The sequence below is a fragment of the Oncorhynchus clarkii genome, chromosome 32 (genome assembly GCF_045791955.1).
Source record: "Oncorhynchus clarkii lewisi isolate Uvic-CL-2024 chromosome 32, UVic_Ocla_1.0, whole genome shotgun sequence".
Lineage (NCBI taxonomy): Eukaryota > Metazoa > Chordata > Actinopteri > Salmoniformes > Salmonidae > Oncorhynchus > Oncorhynchus clarkii.
In genome coordinates this window covers 18,147,533-18,168,260 of record NC_092178.1, presented here as the reverse complement: position 1 = coordinate 18,168,260, position 20,728 = coordinate 18,147,533, and the positions used below count along the sequence as shown (strand labels likewise).

The 20,728-nt window shown below is 40.9% G+C and overlaps 1 protein-coding gene across 3 annotated transcripts; it reads right to left on the bottom strand.

Annotated features, from left to right (window-relative positions):
• Window positions 1-483: 483 nt before the first annotated feature.
• LOC139391869 (zinc transporter ZIP4-like) lies at window positions 484-19,562 on the bottom strand. Of its 3 annotated transcripts, none has more exons than XM_071139477.1 (12): window positions 19,197-19,562; window positions 17,737-18,084; window positions 17,113-17,317; window positions 16,332-16,573; window positions 9,842-10,013; window positions 8,573-8,745; window positions 6,834-7,001; window positions 6,352-6,447; window positions 5,389-5,443; window positions 2,108-2,260; window positions 1,475-1,662; window positions 484-1,196 (listed from the first exon to the last, which is right to left on the bottom strand). In XM_071139477.1, the coding sequence occupies exons 1-12, from the start codon at window positions 19,404-19,406 to the stop codon at window positions 1,068-1,070; spliced, it is 2,139 nt and encodes a 712-aa protein (XP_070995578.1). In that variant the 5' UTR covers window positions 19,407-19,562; the 3' UTR covers window positions 484-1,067. The 3 variants fall into 3 exon arrangements, with proteins under 3 accessions (XP_070995578.1, XP_070995579.1, XP_070995580.1); XM_071139478.1 differs by having other exon boundaries at window positions 17,263-17,317; window positions 19,197-19,543; XM_071139479.1 differs by lacking the exon at window positions 19,197-19,562 and adding an exon at window positions 19,089-19,153.
• Between the last annotated feature and the right edge of the window lie 1,166 nt (window positions 19,563-20,728).

Below are 20,728 nucleotides of genomic sequence, written 5' to 3'. Positions count from 1 at the left end.
TCAGTTTTCTTATGTCACAGCCATTGTAACTGTTTTAAAGTTACCATTGGCCTCACTGTGAAATCCCTGAGTGGTTTCCTTCTTCTCTGGCAACTAAGAAGGACACCTGTATCTTTGTAGTGACTGGGTGTATTGATACATCAACCAAAGTGTAATTAATAACTTCACCATGCTCAAAAAAATATTCAATGTCTGCTTTTTTCATTTTTACCCGTCTATCAATAGGTGCCCTTCTTTGCGAGGCATTGGAAAACAGTTCTTTGTGGTTGAAATTCATTGCTCCACTGAGGGACCTTACAGATAATTAATTGTATGTGTGGGGTACAGAGATGAGGCAGTCATTAAAAAATGATGTTAAACACTGTTATTGCACACAGAGTGAGTCCATGCAACTTATTATGTGACTTGTTAAGACATTTTTTACTCCTGAACTTATTTAGGTTTGACATAACAAAGGGGTTGAATACTTATTGACTCAAGACATTTCAGCTTTTCATTTTTAATGAATTTGTAAACATTTATAAAAACATAATTCCCCTTTGACATGATGGGGTATTTTTTATAAGCCAGTGACACAAGATTTGACACAATCTGAATCCATTTTCAATTCAGGCGTTAACTCAACAAAATGTGGAAAAAGTCAAGGGGTGTGAATACTTTCTGAAGACACTGTACATGAGGTTAATACAAAAGGTGTGACAATTAGAGAGGAAGTAGCCTGAGGACCTGTGAGTCCCATTATAAATATAGGTTGTATAAATTACAGTTTGAACTAATCACATTCAGATGATATCCCTTCAAATAGTAACATTAGCACCTACGGCAGGATGTGTCCACACAGAACACCAACAGATTATACTTCTATGTGTTAGATGCATAAGATACACCAGAACTAGCCTGTATGCTCATACTGTGTATAACATCTAGAAAAGTAATGTCAGGAAATGTTGTATCATATAGAAATACCAAGCGTGTTACAGATACAGTAAAACAGATGAAATATAGCATGGCCTACATAGTGTCATTTGTAATTGTATTGTACTGTACAGTGTTAGGAATGGGAGGCTCTAGAAGCCAATTTTATCCTCATATAGAGAGAGGAGGAGCAGGATGCCCCAGCCAGACAGCAGTCCTACGTTCTGCAGCAGGAACATGAGCCAGGGCCTACGGTTGTCCACATGGACCATGGTGGGGAGCTGGGGGATGAGGATTAAGACAATCAAATGCATTTAACTCATTGTTCAAAATATATCATATTTATAGAGGAAATTAGGCATTTCTGAAAGGAATAGGAGCAACTGTGTCATAACTCGGGGTCAGAGTTCTTCCTGGTCAGGTCACATGGCCAGGAGATGCTAAAGGCCCAAGTCAAAGCAATTGAACTATTCGTGCGACAGATTCTCATTTGAAAAGAACCACCAAGAAGCTATTCCTCCTATCCTGTTTGAGAATGAGGTAAAACTAGCATACTAACCATGTCAGCCAGACCCACGTACAGGAAGAGACCAGAGGTGATGGCAGCGATCCACTGCTTGGTGGCCAGGTCAGTAGAGATGGTGAGGGCGATGTAGAGACCGATGAAGGATGTGAGGGCACTGGCCACGTTCAGCATCAAGGCCTTCTTCACTGACACCCCGCTGTGCAGCAGGATAGCGAAGTCACCTGGGAGATGGAGAGAAAGGAGAAAGGAGGGGTATAAAGGGATGACACTGGTGATCAAATGTCGGTCTTAGATTGATGTCATTGGAAAGATTGTGTGAATTAGAAACAGAGCCAAATGGCTAAACTGTGTATCTGCTAATCATCTACCTTTCATCTATTGCTATTAATCTATTCTAATACTTTATTGTTTGAAATGAAAGATAATCTTCTGAAATCAAACAAATCTAACTAAATATATATATCGAGTTCGATTTGTTTGATTTCAGAAGATTATCTTTCATTTCAAACAATAAAGTATTAGAATAGATTATATATACTGTATATATATATTTATATATATATATATATATATATATATATGATATATATATATATGGCTGGACCTTATTCTCAAGAGCCTTTTTCAACATGGCCAACTAAAGGAATCAGTCGGTGCTCCACTCACCCAGTTCGTGAGGTAGCTCATGACAGAACACAGCCAAAGACGTGGCAAGACCTGACTTCCAGGAAACAGAAAAGGCCGCTCCAATAGCCAGGCCATCGGCAAAGTTATGTATCCCGTCCCCTATGGTAACCATGTAGGGTAGCAGACGCTGTTCTAGTGGAGGGGAGAGACAGAAGGGAAACTCAGAGAGAGGCTCAGTTGTCTAAATAAGTCCATTCAAAATGCAGCTATTGTTAATAATTGTATATATATATTTGTAAATACAGAATATACTACATGACCAAAAGTACTGTATGTGGATACCTGCTCGTCAAATATCTAATTTTAAAATCATGGGCATTAATATAGAGTTGGTCCCCCCTTTGCTGCTATAACAGCCTCCACTCTTCTGGGAAGGATTTCCACTAGATATTAGAACATAGCTGTGGGGACTTGCTTCCATTCAGCAACAAGAGCATTAGTGAAGACGGGCACTGATGTTGGGCGATTAAGCCTGGCTCGCAGACAGCGTTCCAGTTCATCCCAAATGTGTTCAATGGGGTTGAGGTCAGGGCTCTGCGCAGTCAAGTTCTTCCACACAGATTTCCCTTCATTGGAACTAATGATCTTAGGCTTGTATTGGGCTGCTCGGCCATGGAAACCCATTTCATGAAGCTCCCGACGTACAGTTCTTGTGCTGACGTTGCTTCCAAAGGCTGTTTGGAACTCGGTAGTGAGTGTTGGAACCAAGGACAGACGATATTTACGTGCTACACGCTTCAGCAGACGGCGGGCCGTTCTGTGAGCTTGTGTGGCCTACCACTTTGCGGCTGAGCCATTGTTGCTCCTAGATGTTTTCACTTCACAATAACAGTAATTACAGTTGACAGTGGCAGCTTTAGCACGGCAGAAATCTGACAAACTGACTTGTTGGAAAGGTGGCATCCTTTGACGGTGCCAAGTTGCAAGTCACTGAGCTCTTCAGTAAGGCCATTCTACTGCCAAAGTTTGTCTATGGAGATTGCATGTCTGTGTGCTCGATTTTATACGCCTGTCAACAACTGGTGTGGCTGAAATAGACGAATCCACTAATTTGAAGGGGTGTCCACATACATTGTATATATAGTGTGTATATACAGTTGAAGTCGGAAGTTTACATACACTTAGGTTGGAGTCATTAAAACTAATTTTTCAACCACTCCACATATTTATTGTTAACAAACTATAGTTTTGGCAAGTCGGTTAGGACATATACTCTGTGCATGACACAAGTAATGTTTCCAACAATTGTTTACAGACAGATTATTTCACTTACAATTCACTGTATCACAATTCCAGTGGGTCAGAAGTTTACATATACTAAGTTGACTTAAACAGCTTGGAAAATTCCAGAAAATTCTGTCATGGCTTTAGAAGATTCTGATAGGCTAATGACATCATTTGAGTCAATTGGAGGTGTACCTGTGGATGTATTTCAAGGTCTACCTTCATCTGTATAAACAATTGTACACAAGTATAAACACCATGGGGCCACACAGTCGTCATACAGCTCAGGAAGGAGACGCGTTCTGTCTCCTAGAGATGAGCGTACTTTGGTGCGAAAAGTGCAAATCAATCCCAGAACAACAGCAACGGACCTTGTGAAGATGCTGGAGGAAACAGGTACAAAAATATCTATATCCACAGTCCTATATCGACATAACCTGAAAGACCGCTCAGCAATGAAGAAGCCACTGTTCCAAAACCGCCATAAAAAAGCCAGACTACGGTTGGCAGCTGCACATAGGGACAAAGTACTTTTTGGAGAAATGTCCTGTGGTCTGATGAAACGAAAATTGAACTGTTTGGCCATAATGACCATCGTTATGCTTGGAGGAAAAAGGGGGAGGCTTGCAAGCCGAAGAACACCGTGAAGCACGGGGGTGGGAGCATCATGCTGTAGGGGTTCTTCGCTGCAGGAGGGACTGGTGCACTTCACAAAATAGATGTCATCATGAGGCAGGAAAATATGTGGATATCTCAAGACATCAGTAAGGAAGTTAAAGCTTGGTCGCAAATGGGTCTTCCAAATGGATGATGACGCCAAGCATACTTCCAAAGTTGTGGAAAAATGGCTTAAGGACAACAAAGTCAAGGTATTGGAGTGGCCATCACAAAGCCCTGACCTCAGTCCTATTGAAAGTTTGTGGGCAGAACTGAAAAAGCGTGTGTGAGCAAGGAGGCCTACGAACCTGACTCAGTTACACCAGCTCTGTCAGGAGGAATGGGCCCAAATTCACCCAACTTATTGTGGGAAGCTTGCGGAAGGCATCAAGAAACATTTGACCAAAGTTAACAATTTAAAGGCAATGCTACCAAATACTAATTGAGTGTATGTAAACTTCTGACCCACTGGGAATGTGATGAAAGAAATAAAAGCTGAAATAAATTATTCTCTTTACTATTATTCTGACATTTCACATTCTTAAATAAAGTGGTGATGCTAACTGACCTAAGACAGGGAATTTTTACTAGGATTAAATGTCAGGAATTGTGAAAAACTGAGTTGAAATGTATTTGGCTAAGGTAAGGTGTATGTAAAGTTCCAACTTCAACTGTACATATATATATATATAAATAATGGTGTGTATAGACAGTATGGACAGTATATGAACAGAAGATATGTGTACAGCAGTAGTTATATAGGATGAGTTTTGACTAGAATACAATATATACATATGGAGTGGCTAAAACAGTACAGTGGTAAACATGATTCAAGTGACCAGTGTTCAATTACTATGTACTGTAGGGCAGCAGTCTCTAAGGTATCATTGTAAATGATATTATAATTTACAACGATGACAGGGACATTTGGGTTGTACCTGCAGCTAAAATGCTTTATCCCTTTAGCAAATATCCCTTTTTAACTGTTCATTAGAAAAGAACACAGCTCTCTTGTGCACCTTACTCTTCGTCACACTGAATGTGTGTAAACATTGACTAGACTTGAGACTTGACTCGCACAGTAAGTTTACAGTTTGACAGCTTGACATTGTAGCTACTTCCTGAATGTCAAACCTTGACCTATTTTTGTATTATTATTATTATTATTATTATTATTATTATTATTATTATCTTTGCTACTCAGTCATGTCACGACTTACTTTAACACATTTCTTAGTCTATATTGTATATTATTGCGTATATATTTCCAAACATTCATATAAAAATAAAAAGGCTTTCCTGTGCAAGTGACCAATAAACTTTGATTAGATGTAATGTCTTGTGAAAAGGTTGTAAGTAGAACCAGAAGACTTTCTTACCTCTTGAGTGTTGGTTTTGTTCTGGAAAGGCTTTCTCTGTGTCATTGCTATCAACCTAGCAGGATCAGAATATTACAGAATAATAACACCTGAATTAAAGCAGTGAAAGGGTTAGTGAGGGAAAAGATGTTCAGAAACACGGATAGTAGAGACGTAAGACTACATGCTGTGCCAGGTAAAAATATAGTCTTACTATGAAACCGGCTTTTCAGTCATGGATCTATGTCTGACTCAGTTCTCCAAGAGAGAGGTTAGAGGGTTTACAACCTACTAAGTCTGCCTGTGAATAACTGGTACAGAACCTACCAGGTCTGTCTGTGAATAACTGGTACAGAACCTACCAGGTCTCTGTGAATAACTGGTACAGAACCTACCAGGTCTGTCTGTGAATAACTGGTACAGAACCTACCAGGTCTGTCTGTGAATAACTGGTACAGAACCTACCAGGTCTGTCTGTGAATAACTGGTACAGAACCTAACAGGTCTGTCTGTGAATAACTGGTACAGAACCTACCAGGTGTGTCTGTGAATAACTGGTACAGAACCTACCAGGTCTCTGTGAATAACTGATACAGAACCTACCAGGTCTGTCTGTGAATAACTGGTACAGAACCTACCAGGTCTGTCTGTGAATAACTGGTACAGAACCTACCAGGTCTGTCTGTGAATAACTGGTACAGAACCTACCAGGTGTGTCTGTGAATAACTGGTACAGAACCTAACAGGTCTGTCTGTGAATAACTGGTACAGAACCTACCAGGTCTCTGTGAATAACTGATACAGAACCTACCAGGTCTGTCTGTGAATAACTGGTACAGAACCTACCAGGTCTGTCTGTGAATAACTGGTACAGAACCTACCAGGTCTGTCTGTGAATAACTGGTACAGAACCTACCAGGTGTGTCTGTGAATAACTGGTATAGAACCTACCAGGTCTCTGTGAATAACTGGTACAGAACCTACCAGGTCTGTCTGCGATACAGACTGCTTGTTCTTTTTGTCCTGCAGGTACATCTCCAGGACTTTACCATGGTCACAGTGATGGGGCTCAGACTCCACCTGGAAACACAATGAGACAATGTGCTCATAATATCATATCTTTTGATTGCAGACAGCATATAACATGTATCTACTGTTATTACCTAACAATTATCACATTTTGGAACCAGTAAGACCTGACTAATTTATGTGACCGAAGCATTGCACTTCATTAAAAGTTTATTGCAAATATAAGTGTGGGAGTTTTTTTCACCATGGATCCACTGAACCAGTAAGCGGAGAGAACAGTGGGGTTCAGAAAAGAAGATAACATTTCGAAACAGAGTGAAATTGGGAGGTACTACCTGAAATTGTCCAATAAGGTCACAGATTTTTGTTTCTTGATGCAAACATTTTGCTACGTTGGGCCCTACTAAACACAGACCAAGGTAATAGACACTACTTACCCCATGGTGATGCGGAGCATGGTGCGTGGTGATGATGGAGAAAATAGTCTCCATGAGATAGAAGCAGTAGATGCCAGCCATCAGCACCAGTATCTTATAGATGTAGTCTGGAACCTCTTCTGAGTGGCTGTGGTCTGTTCCTTCACTGTGAACATGGAGGCCTAGGAACTGAATCAAAAGAGGAAACATGGTCACAACACGGTCAGACACAGTCAGCCCAATGTCATTATAATGACAGTGTTATGACAGTGTTATGTAACCTTTATGACGGCAATACACAGGGAAGGATAAAACCAAATACTGGTGATGCAATCAACCTGTGGGTCAATTACTCTGAAATGGCCTCCTTCACATGCCACTGTTCTGACAGATGAATGTTTAGAGCGGAGACTGGTACCTATCCACCATATTGCTTTCACCAATCATGTCCTCTCAATAGGTAGTTGTTAAGGAGAGAAGAGGGGGATAAGAAACAATTTCAGCACCATTGGGACACAGGGTTATGTTACTCTCATCATTGGCTTTGTAATGACCGAAGATTCCCCGAAGCAACATCGGCCCATTTCTCGGTTTGTCCAATGAGAGGGTGTCGTTTCAGTTCCTTAATCACATTATTTTACACTGTAGCTGAGGATAGGGTGTGACAGCCTGCTAATATGTCGTCCTGTGATGTTGGCATGGATCTAAAAGGATTGAGCTACAGGAACAGGAAGTTCTGGATCTCCTTTAGAAGAGTCTGTCTGCCCTGGGGGAAATTAGCCAACTAAACTCAACTCGACAATGTACGATGCAGTTGATTGGCAACAATGTCATGTGTAAATGCAAGCTATTCTTTGGGTGCTGAAATCAGTATTTCTTGATAAAAAACATTTTATGTGAAGTCGTAGCTCCAGTCCGCCCACACTAGTTGCAGTACAACTCCATCGTATATTGTGGAGTTAAGTTTAATCAAAGGCCCTCAGACATCTAGATGATCATTGGGTCGCACAGACATTAAAGGCCCGGTGCAGTCAAAAACTGGATTTCCTGTGTTTTATATTTATTTCCCACAATATGTGGTTGGAATAATACTGTGAAATTGTGAAAATTATGACAACGGCCATTTGGTGTAAGAGCTGTTTGAAAAGACCCCCTGAAATTTCAGCCTGTTTTGGTGGGATGGAGTTTTGGCCTTCCATGGTGACATCACCATGCAGTAAATTAGTTAACAGAGAGTTTCAAACCTCTGGCAATAACGACTAGTTTTCACCCTCCCAACTCAGACCACTCGCAGACAGTCCTAGCAAAATTCTTGCTTGAGAAATTGCTTTGTTTAGAATATATTTCTTTATATTTTTTTGTACCATTTTAATTTAAAACAATCACAGTAAGGTACTAAATTGTTACCTAGAAATGATTTGATGTTGAGATAAAAACGGCTGCATTGGACCTTTAATCATAACACTTCAAGGAAGTGTTGAGGAGAAAGAGGCCTAGCTGGCCAGATTGTGATGTTGCGTGTGATGCGCTGCTGGTACAATCTAAAGGGTAATGCTGCTGAACAATAACCAGATGATACCTGATGATATACCTGTTATGCTATAAAGTGAGTATAAAGTCTAAATCCGTGTTTTTTCCCACATTGTCCATTCCAGGCACAGTTCCAGAAACTATGATGGGTGTGTAACCAGGCCAGCACAGTACAGCTCAGCTTGAATCAGCTGGGCTCGGTAATGTGAATATGGTACTGTGGTGCTCACCATAGGCAGGAGGTGCAACAGGGCGTCCCCAGTGAGGGAGCCCACGGCCAGGCTGACACAGAACTGGATGATGAGCTGGAAGACACTACTACAGGAAGTACACAGCAGCACCACAACGCCAACCACAGCGGCCAGACAGATCAGAAGATTGGCGATGGTGGCATACACATACTCTGTGGAGAGAGAGAATTAACATTACTGGGTTCAACGTATACAGTAATAACAGGACTTAAGCAAATCAGTCAGTCAAGCCATGAAAGGTATGTTAGATGATAATATATTCCACATACTGTGGATGTTACCTAATGATAACATCCATCTATACTGAACAAAAATATGCAACATGCAACACTTTCAAGTTAAAGTTCATATAAGGAAATCAGTCCATTTAAATCAATTCATTAGGCACTCATCTATGGATGTCACATGACTGGGCAGAGGCGCAGCCATGGGTGGGTCTGGGAAGGTATAGGCCCACCCACTAACCCAATGGGGAGCCAGGCCCAGCCAATCAGAATGAGTTTTTCCCCACAAAAGGGCTTTATTACAGACAAAAGTACTCCTCAGTTTCATCAGCTGTCTGGGTGGCTCAGATGAACCCACAGGTGAAGAACGCAGATGTGGAGGTCCTGGGCTTGGCGTTACACATGGTCTGCGGTTGTGAGGCCAAATTCTCTAAAACAACGTTGGAGGCGGCTTAAGGTAGAGAAATTAAAATTTAATTATCTGGCAACAGCTCAGGTGGACATTCCTGCAGTCATGCTGTTTAATCAGTTTCTTGATATGCCACACCTGTCAGGTGGATGGATTATCTTGGCAAAGGAGAAATGCTCACTAACAGGGATGTAAACAAGCATGTGCACAAAATTGAAGAGAAATAAGCTTTTTGTGTATATGGAACATTTCTGGGATCTTTTATTTCAGCTCATGGAACATGGGACTATCACTTTACATGTTGATTATATATTTTTGTTCAGTATAGTTTAAAGTTTGGAGTGTTTATATTTATGAACATAGTAAATGTATTGGTGCAGAGTCTCACTATCATTCCCTTTTCATTAAAACGTAAATAGTGATGAATGGGCCTTTCTGTATCAAAAGGAGAGGAGTGAGTGTTGAATAGAGTGTGTACTATAGTAGTCAATCAATCACATATATTTTATAAATCCCTTTTAACATCAGAAGTTTACATATATCCATCCTAAACTCCCAAAGAGCAAGCAATGCAGAGGCAGAAGCATGGAGCTAGGACTGTAGCAGTCCACTCACTCTCTATGGTGCTGAGCTGGTCTGATGGTCCAGTGGGGGGAGAGGTGCTGTTGCAGGCCCCACTGAGGATCTGCTGGACCAGGGCTGGGCTAAGCCGGGCCACGTCATACCTGGACAGGCTAGATCCATTCAGCCCATGGATCTTTACCAGTTCCTCTGGGCTAAAACATGTCTATATGGAGAAAACAGGGCTGAAACACATCTACATAAGCAGGAAATGCCAACAACGAACAGTCTAACTCATATTTATGCATTAAAAACAAATAATAAAAGAAAAGCATTGTAAGTTTTAGTTTTGTAAAGTTGGCGTGGGAGAGGTGGATTTCTTTTTGTTATCGATCAATAATGACAAACCTTCTGGCATTGACAACTTAGATGGAAAGCTACTGAGGAGGGTAGCTGACTATAGCCAATCCTATATGTCATATCTTTAATCTAAGCATACAGGAAAGTGTGTGCCCTCAGGCCTGGAGAGAAGCCAAAGTCATTCTGCTACCCAATCAGAACTATCAGCTTGCTGCCAGCTCTTAGCAAACTGTTGCAAACAAATGCAATACTATTTCTCTGTAAATAAATTGACGTTCAGCATGCTTATAGAGAAGGGCACTCAACATGTACTGCACTGACATAAATGACTGATGATTGGTTGAAATAAATTTATAATAAGAAGATTGTGGGAGCTGTATTATTGCCAATAACCTGTTGTTGAGAAAAACGTATGTTTTATGGCTTTTCAACCTCTGCCATATGGTGGATTCAGAGCTTTTCTTCTAATAGAACTCAGAGTTTGTTTTTATAGAAGCCTCTCTCTAATGTAAAACATGTATGGTATGATATACAGCAGGCAGGTCTCTAGGCCTGCTATTCTTTTCCATTTTACCAATGACCTGCCACTGGCATTAAACGAAGCCTGTGTGTCCATGTATGCTGATTATTCAACCATATACGTGTCAGCAACCACAGCTAATGAAGTCACTGAAACTCTTAACAAGGAGTTGCAGTCCGTTTTGGAATGGGTGGCCAGTATTAAACTGGTCCTGAACATCTCGTAAACTAAGAGCACTGTATTTGGTACAAATCAGTCCCTAAACTCTAGACCTCTAGCTGAATCTGATAATGAATGGTGTGACTGTTGAACAGGTTGAGGAGACTAAATTACTTGGTGTTACCTTAGATTGTAAACTGTCATGGTCAAAACATATAGATTCAATGGTTGTAAAGATGGGGAGAGGTCTGTCCATAATAAAGAGATGCTCTGCTTTTTTGACACCACACTCCAAAAATCAAGTCCTGCAGGCTCTAGTTTTGTCTTATCTTGATTATTGTCCAGTCATATTGTCAAGTGCCGCAAAGAAAGGTCTTGTTAAGCTGCAGCTGGCCCAGAACAGAGCGGCACATCTTGCTCTTCACTGTAATAAGAGGGCTAATATAAATACTATGCATTCCAGTCTCTCTTGGCTAATAGTAGAGGTGAGACTAACTGCATCACTTCTTCTTTTTATAAGAAACATTAATGTGTTGAAAATTCTACATTTTTGCATAGTCAACTTACAGCTCTGACACACACACTTACATACCGGACATGCCACCAGGGGTCTTTTCACAGTCCCCAAATCCAGAACAAATTCAAGAAAACTTTCAGTATTATATAGAGATATTATTGCATGGAACTCCGTTCCATCTCTTTGCTCAAGTGATCAGCAAACCTGGTTTAAAAAAACAGATGAAGCAATACTTCACGGCACAACGCCTCTCCCCTATTTGACCTAGATATTTTATGTGCATGTATTGATATGTAGGCTATGTCTGCCGTTAAACAAGTATGTAGTTCTGTCCTTGAGCTGTTCTAGTCAATTAGTGTTCTGTATTATGTCATGTTTCATGTTTTGTGTGAACCCCAGGAAGAGTAGCTGCTGCTTTCACAACAGCTAATGGAGATCCTAATAAAATACCAAATACATGGAGGAAACAGCGCTGAAACATGTCTACATTTAGGAAACAGCGCTGAAACATGTCTACATTGAGGAAACAGCGCTGAAACATGTCTACATTGAGGAAACAGCGCTGAAACATGTCTACATTTAGGAAACAGCGCTGAAACATGTCTACATTGAGGAAACAGCGCTGAAACATGTCTACAATGAGGAAACAGCGCTGAAACATGTCTACATTGAGGAAACAGCGCTGAAACATGTCTACATTGAGGAAACAGCGCTGAAACATGTCTACATTGAGGAAACAGCGCTGAAACATGTCTACATTGAGGAAACAGCGCTGAAACATGTCTACATTGAGGAAACAGCACTTAAACATGTCTACATGGAAGAAACAAAGATGAAACAAGTATACATGGAGGAAACAAAGATGAAAGAAGTATACATGGAGGAAACAGGGCTGAAACACATGTACAGTGGCTTGCGAAAGTATTCACCCCCCTTGGCATTTTTCCTATTTTGCTGCCTTACAACTTGGAATTAAAATAGATTTTTTGGGGGGTTGTATCATTTGATTTACACAACATGCCTACCACTTTGAAGATGCAAAATATGTTTTATTGTGAAACAAACAAGAAATAAGACAAAAAACAGAAAACTTGAGAGTGCAAAACTATTCCCCCCCTCAAAGTCAATACTTTGTAGATCCACCTTTTGCAGTAATTACAGTTGCAAGTATTTTGGGGTATGTCTATATAAGCTTGGCACATCTAGCCACTGGGTTTTTGCCCATTCTTCAAGGAAAAACTGCTCCAGCTCCTTCAAGTTGGATGGGTTCCTCTGGTGTACAGCAATCTTTAAGTCATACCACAGATTCTTAATTGGATTGAGGTCTGGGCTTTGACTAGGCCATTCCAAGACATTTAAATGTTTCCCCTTAAACCACTCGAGTGTTGCTTTATCACTATGCTTAGGGTCATTGTCCTGCTGGAAGGCGAACCTCCATCCCAACCTCAAATCTCTGGAAGACTGAAACAGGTCTCCCTCAAGAATTTCCCTTTATTTAGCGCCATCCATCATTCCTTCAATTCTGACCAGTTTCCCAGTCCCTGCCGATTAAAAACATTCCCACAGCATGATGCTGCTGCCACCATGCTTCACTGTGGGGATGGTGTTCTCGGGGTGATGAGAGGTGTTGGGTTTGCGCCAGACATAGCGCTTTCCTTGACAGCCAAAAAGCAACATTTTTGTCTCCCACATTCCTTTTGGCAAACACCAAATGTCTTTGCTTATTTTCTTCTTTAAGTAATTGCTTTTTTCTGGCCACTCTTCCATAAAGCCCAGCTCTGTGGAGTGTACGGCTTAAAGTGGTCCTATGGACAGATACTCCAATCTCTGCTGCGGAGCTTTGCAGCTCCTTCAGGGTTATCTTTGGTCTCTTTGTTGCCTCTCTGATTAATGCCCTCCTTGCCTGGTCTGTGAGTTTAGGTGAGGGGGCCATCTCTTGGCAGGTTTGTTGTGGTGCCATATTCTTTCAATTTTTTAATAATGGATTTAATGGTGCTCCATGGGATGTTCAAAGTTTCAGATATGTTTTTATAACCCAACCATGATCTGTACTTCTCCACAACTTTGTCCCTGACCTGAGCTGCTTGGTTTTCATGGTTCCCCTTGCTTAGTGGTGCTGTAGACTCTGGAGCCTTTCAGAACAGCTGTATATATACTGAGATCATGTGACACTTAGATTGCACAAAAGTGGACTTTATTTAACTAATTATGTGACTTCTGAAGGTAATTGGTTGCACCAGATCTTATTTAGGGGCTTCATAGCAAAGGGGGTGAATACATATGCACACACCACTTTTCTATTTTTTTCTTGTTTTTCTTCTTTTAAACAAGTGATTTTTTTCATTTCACTTTGTGTATGTCCATTACCTGAAATCCAAATAAAAATACCTTTTAATTACAGGTTGTAATGCAACAGAATAGGACAAATATCAAGGGGGATGAATACTTTTGCAAGGCACTGTATATGGAGGAAACAGGGATAAAACACATCTATATGGAGGAAACAGGGCTGTAACACCCTATAGTGCACTGTTTTGGGCACTATGAAGGGAATAGTGTGCTATTTGGGACACAGTCAGATACAGTATTTGGATGAGTAGACAAGTATATTAATTGAATAATTAATTTGCATTTCCATTTTACATTGATGCACTGCACAGCACAGTATTTACAGCTATTATTTCAGCTATTCAGCTATTTCATCTTTATTTAACCAGGTAGGCTAGTTGAGAACAAATTCTCATTTACAACTGCGACCTGGCCAAGATAAAGCAAAGCAGTGCGACAGAAACAACAACACAGAGTTACACATAAACAAAGGTATGGTTAATAACACAATATAAAAATCTATGTACAGTGTGTGCAAATGTAGAAGAGTATGGAGGTAGGTAAGAAATGGGCCACAGAGGCGAAATAACACTGGAGTGGTAGATGTGCAAGTAGTGATACTGGGGTGCAAAAGAGCAAGAGGGTAAGTAATAACATGGGGATGAGATAGTTGGGTGTGCTATTTACAGATTCACTGTACCTGTACACAGCCATCGGTAAGCTGCTCTGACAGCTGATGCTTAAAGTTAGGGAGGGAGATATAAGACCCCAGCTTCAGTGATTTTTGCAATTCGTTCTAGTCAATGCCTTAAATGAACACTCCTTAATGACTAAAGGAAAGATGTCATTGGGCATTCATTCATCTCTTGTGGAAAGACTATGTAAACATAAATGGTACATCTGACCAAATTACACAAGATTTTAGTTCTGGGTTTAGTTTGAGATTAGGCATTTATAAAGTGGGGACCACTTTTACAAGTGACATGTCATTATGCCTCAGCTGTGCTCCTTTTCATTCAATTTCTCCAATAGAGATGTTACCATGGAGGGAATCCTATAGCTCCCAATAGCTCAGGCAATCTAAAGCACATCTAATGCTCATTACAACACACAGGAGGAGCAGCAGACACCAGGGGTTTAGCAGTTTGATAATGAATCAGAGTGAAGGAGTGTGGGTGGGTTTATGTGTGTGTGTGTGTGTGTGTGTGTGTGTGTGTGTGTGTGTGTGTGTGTGTGTGTGTGTGTGTGTGTGTGTGTGTGTGTGTGTGTGTGTGTGTGTGTGTGTGTGTGTTTGTGTGTGTGTGTGTGTGCTGTGCCTTTAAGCCCCCGAAGAGAGAGTGAAGCTAAGGCCTTGACCTAATAACCCACCAAGTACTGAGGTGGTTCAGTATAATAATTACCCACCAAGTACTGAGGTGGTTCAGTATAATAATTACCCACCAAGCGCTGAGGTGGTTCAGTATAATAATTACCCACCAAGTACTGAGGTGGTTCAGTATAATAATTACCCACCAAGCGCTGAGGTGGTTCAGTATAATAATTACCCACCAAGTACTGAGGTGGTTCAGTATAATAATTACCCACCAAGTACTGAGGTGGTTCAGTATAATAATTACCCACCAAGCGCTGAGGTGGTTCAGTATAATAATTACCCACCAAGTACTGAGGTGGTTCAGTATAATAATTACCCACCAAGCGCTGAGGTGGTTCAGTATAATATTTACCCACCAAGCGCTGAGGTGGTTCAGTAAAATAATCACCCATCAAGCACTGAGGTGGTTCAGTATAATAATGACCCACCAAGTACTGAGGTGGTTCAGTATAATAATTACCCACCAAGCGCTGAGGTGGTTCAGTATAATAATTACCCACCAAGCGCTGAGGTGGTTCAGTAAAATAATCACCCATCAAGCACTGAGGTGGTTCAGTATAATAATGACCCACCAAGCACTGAGGTGATTCAGTATAATAATGACCCACCAAGCGCTGAGGTGGTTCAGTATAATAATTACCCACCAAGCGCTGAGGTGGTTCAGTAAAATAATGACCCATCAAGCACTGAGGTGGTTCAGTATAATAATGACCCACCAAGTACTGAGGTGGTTCAGTATAATAATTACCCACCAAGCGCTGAGGTGGTTCAGTAAAATAATGACCCATCAAGCACTGAGGTGGTTCAGTATAATAATTACCCACCAAGCGCTGAGGTGGTTCAGTATAATAATTACCCACCAAGTACTGAGGTGGTTCAGTATAATAATTACCCACCAAGTACTGAGGTGGTTCAGTATAATAATTTCCCACCAAGTACTGAGGTGGTTCAGTATAATAATTACCCACCAAGTACTGAGGTGGTTCAGTATAATAATTACCCACCAAGTACTGAGGTGGTTCAGTATAATAATTACCCACCAAGTACTGAGGTGGTTCAGTATAATAATTACCCACCAAGTACTGAGGTGGTTCAGTATAATAATTACCCACCAAGTACTGAGGTGGTTCAGTATAATAATTACCCACCAAGTACTGAGGTGGTTCAGTATAATAATTACCCATCAAGCGCTGAGGTGGTTCAGTATAATAATTACCCACCAAGCGCTGAGGTGGTTCAGTAAAATAATGACACACCAAGCGCTGGGGTGGTTCAGTATAATAATTACCAGGTCCCAGCTGCTGATGTTCATCTGGTGGTACCCCTCCTCGTGACTCTGCCTGAAGGCTGCACTTCCACCTCGACCCCTCCAACCACTCTGAGCACCTCGACCCCCGCTAGCGGTACTGTGGTGACTATGATCATCATGACCATGGTCATTGTTGTGTCCATCTTGATCTCCATGTTCATGATCGTGATCCTCTTTGTGGATTCCACCCAGTTGCAAGCTCTTCATAATAACTTCCAGCTCTACAGAGATGAATCAGAATGATATGATTGGTGGTAATGTACTGTATATAGCAGGACATTGGGGAACAGCAGGGGCGAAACTTTGGCTTTAGAAGTGGGGGGGACATATTTTTTTGTATAACTTTTTTTTCTTCAGTCAGATTAACACTCCAAGAGCCTACCCGGCACCTCGGAGTCGTCCGCATGGTCCTAAAGCACACTGTTGCCTCGTTTTGTATCACATTCCAATTATAAAACTGGGGGGAACATGTCCCCCCCGTCCCCAGTGAAAGTTGCGCCCCTGGGGAAAAGTAATATATGGGGTAATGTTAATAACATAGCCCCTCAAGGGCAACATGCTAAATAAATGATGAATTATGTATGACACAACATGGATGAATGAGTAGGTTGAAGTACAGGCAGGAGGATGACATTACATGGCAGTGTAATAAAACTAAAACTAAAGAATAAGATCAAAATGATTCCTACTAATAGGAATAGTCACTTGTTATGAGGTAATATGACAGTAATAACAACATTAAAGGGTTAACGTACGGTACCATGAATTGTGATGTTGTCAGAGCCGAAGCGGTTGAGTATGAAATCCAAAAAATACTCTTCTTCAGGTAGTGCTCTGGCTGTCATGCAGTCACCTCGTAAAGCATGGTAAACTATGTATCCAAACACCACATCTGTGTTGTGAGGCTCACCATCACTAGTTGACGCGCTGCTCTCCTCTAAGATGTCTTGACCAGTGAGACAGTGCTAAATGACCATGATAACAAGACAGGACAGACTTACACTGTTGAATAGAAATACTTTGTTGAGACAAATTAACTATTTCGAAAACAGGTCAGTATATACAGTATTTTGCTATTCTTCATTATAAACCGGGTAGTTCCAGCCCTGGATTCCGATTGGCTAAAATGCATGGCATATGAGACAATATACCACAGGTATGACGCAATCTCCTGGTTTACTGTTCTAATTACGTTGGTAACCTGTTTATAACAGCAATAAGGCACCTCTGGGGGTTTGCAGTATATGGCCAATATAACACGGCTAAGGGCTGTAGCCAGGCACTCTGCATTGTTAAAATTTTAACAGCCCTTAGCCGTGGTATATTGGCAATATACCACACCCCCTCGGGCCTTATTACTTAATTATTACACATCAGCTCCAACCTGGTCGTACTGCTGATCAGGCTTGTAGTGCTTCTCCATGTTTCGGAGCAGAGTCTCTATCCCACTGCTCTCCATGTCTCCGTGTCCATGCCCATCCCTGTGCCTGTGTACGTGGTGGTCATGGCCTGTGATTTCCTGGATGAGGTGGTCATGGCCTGTGATTTCCTGGATGAGGTGGTCCGTCTCATCCCCCCACCTCCCTGCCCTCACGGCAGAGCAGGCCTCGGTGGGAGAGCTGAGGTAGAGGTGGCATCCTGCCGCTACTCTGAAGAAGGCCTCGTTGTGAAGGAGACCACCAGTGCTGGTAAAGTTACCCACCAGCTGGTCTACTGACTGCACAGAGAGGCACTAGAAACAAGCTTCAGTGTTACATGTAGATTATTTATGTACTAAGGACAAATATAGGTCTAATTTATAAGAGAAAACAAACGTAAGGTCTTATTGTTTTGTCATTATGACCACAAGCTAAAGGAAAGGAGTTTGGGTTGGTTTGACTTGGGTGACATTTTCTGATCTTTAAGAGCAGAGTATACTCTGGGTTTTTTAGTCAGGACATACAGTGACTTTGTACAGTATCATAATGTAGATAATGGTCTGAATCTACCGCACATCCCAAACCAACTAGTGAATGTGCTGGAGGCAAAATGCAAAACTGGAGGAACAGGAAAAAGTCTCCACACATTTTCAGTCAGATGTAAATGTATTTTAGAAGAGGCTGAGCTTGATGCAGGTCGGACTGACTGAAAGAAATATGAAATAGAATTTCAGAAATGTAAGGAAAATAGAATGCCTGATCATTAAGATACAATTTAAACAACCTGCACAGCGAAGGTTGATACAACCAAGACGTTCAAATGAATTGGTGATGTAAAAGAAAAGCATTAATATAAAATATTATATTGGGTGTATGCTCATTGTAATAGTCATATAGAAGGCTATGCTAATACTTGTAACCCAGCCATACGCCATTTAAGCCTAAGACATTGTTCTATAATATCTACTACCCTGTTTTAGTGTTGGTTTTATGTCATTGCAATAGTAAGAACATAATGGTCGGGATAAATGTTGTTACAAAAATCGGGTACAAAACAATCTGCAATGCTGACGTCATGTAATATCTCTCTGTGTAATAATAACACGAATCATTATTGTTTTTAATCTATAATACAGTAATAATAACAATATATATATGTTTTAAACATTATGGAGCAAGCTTTAACTTTATAATTGCTCAGTGTTCAAGATATATGTATCAATAAAAATAAAAATAAACTCTGTCAGAGACTGATAAATAAAAAAAATACGCATATATTTTAGCTATTGGTCTAACAAAGAACTGTGACTGTACGTACAGCGTAGTCTCCAGTAGTATAGCGCACCGCACAGCACAGTAACAGGTGCAGAATGGACCTCGACCTTTCCTAAAGCGCAAGCTGTAGCGAGTGTAGGAAAAAAGTTACCTTTTCACACGACACACCAGGGCACTGCACACGATTCTCTAACAGTTTGAAAAAGGAGCGAAGTGACATTTCATCCAGGTATTCCTCTCCTGGCGACACGAGCTCCACCACTTTGTCATATACATCCACAGGTGAATACCACGCATAGCTGAATAGGTTAATACTCAGACATAGGAGAATAACGGGGAAATACTTATATGTAGTTTCCATTGTTTTATCAATAAAGATAAAATACTCTATAAAAAAATTATCAAAAAATAAGTGCTAAAACAGTGAGTTTAGTCGATGAGTTGTTTCCCGAGTGGCGCAGATCATTCCACGCGCGGTTTTTAAGTTCATCATACAGGTCTCTATAATTACGAAGTTAGAGATTTCATCGACCTGTAAGCTAGCCTTTGATTGGTCCAGAGGCGAGGTGTGCTTCTCTACCATTCCATAAATAAGTGACCATTGCAGTTCACCCGAATGATGGGTACATGTCCAAATCACCTGTCTTCATTGTAAACTCAGCATAAACTTTTTATGAAATAATGGCAAGTTAGTTTTTTAAATGTCAGTACAATATGTTGCTAAGAACACAGGCAAATATGTGTGCCAAGTGACACACTTACACCCTCAATGGCCACAACTGTCTTGATGAAGACCATCACTAGCTGTTGTTATCTAAATATCAAATAATTGTACAATGAAGTACATTACTGTGAATATTTCAATTTAAAATGGTCAAAAATAAATCAAAATAGCTTCTTAGCAAAGGGCAATTTCTCAAGCAAGAATTTTGCTTGTACTGTCTGAATGGTCTAAAAGGGGAGGGGGAAATGTTGCTGTTATTTGCACTTTCCATGGACAACATTCAAAATGTTGCATTGACCGTGTGACTGGATGATTGAGCCCCATAGTTTTTCCTGGCAGTGACTAAGAGAAACTTTCTCACGGCAAACCAAGAAGGTAAGACGTACCAATGCATACACAACCTTCAGTATAATCTAGAAGCCATATGTTGCCATGTTAACTAATTCACAAAGTGTTCATCTACTTGACCAATGAGAATGAGACCAATGTTGTGTTACATGTTGTGTAAGTATAACGAGCAGGAGTAAAATGTATGTTTGGCAAGGTGTTGTCTGAGCACGATCCTTCCATCGCAATGTAAATGAAAGACTGGAGTAAAATACTTTCCATGGACATCCATCATTTGTATTGACCGTGTGGCTGGATGATTGGGTCCAGTATTTAGGGACAATGACTAAGATAAACGCCTGGCCCTCAAAATGGTTAGTGGACTGCCATTACTGTAACACCTGCTACACACCTGTTGTCACAAGTGCATCTCAAGCTATGGGGGGGAAGTTTCCCCTTGGTACAGATCTGTGATCAGCTTTCCCTCCCCCAATCCTAACCATTATTGTGGAAAATTGAAAACTGACCCAAGATCAGTGTCTAGGGGCGACCACCCTACAACACATCATCAGAACAGAGGCTGGGCCAGGTGAGACTGGTTTAACACATCCTTGTGTCATTGTCAACAGGAT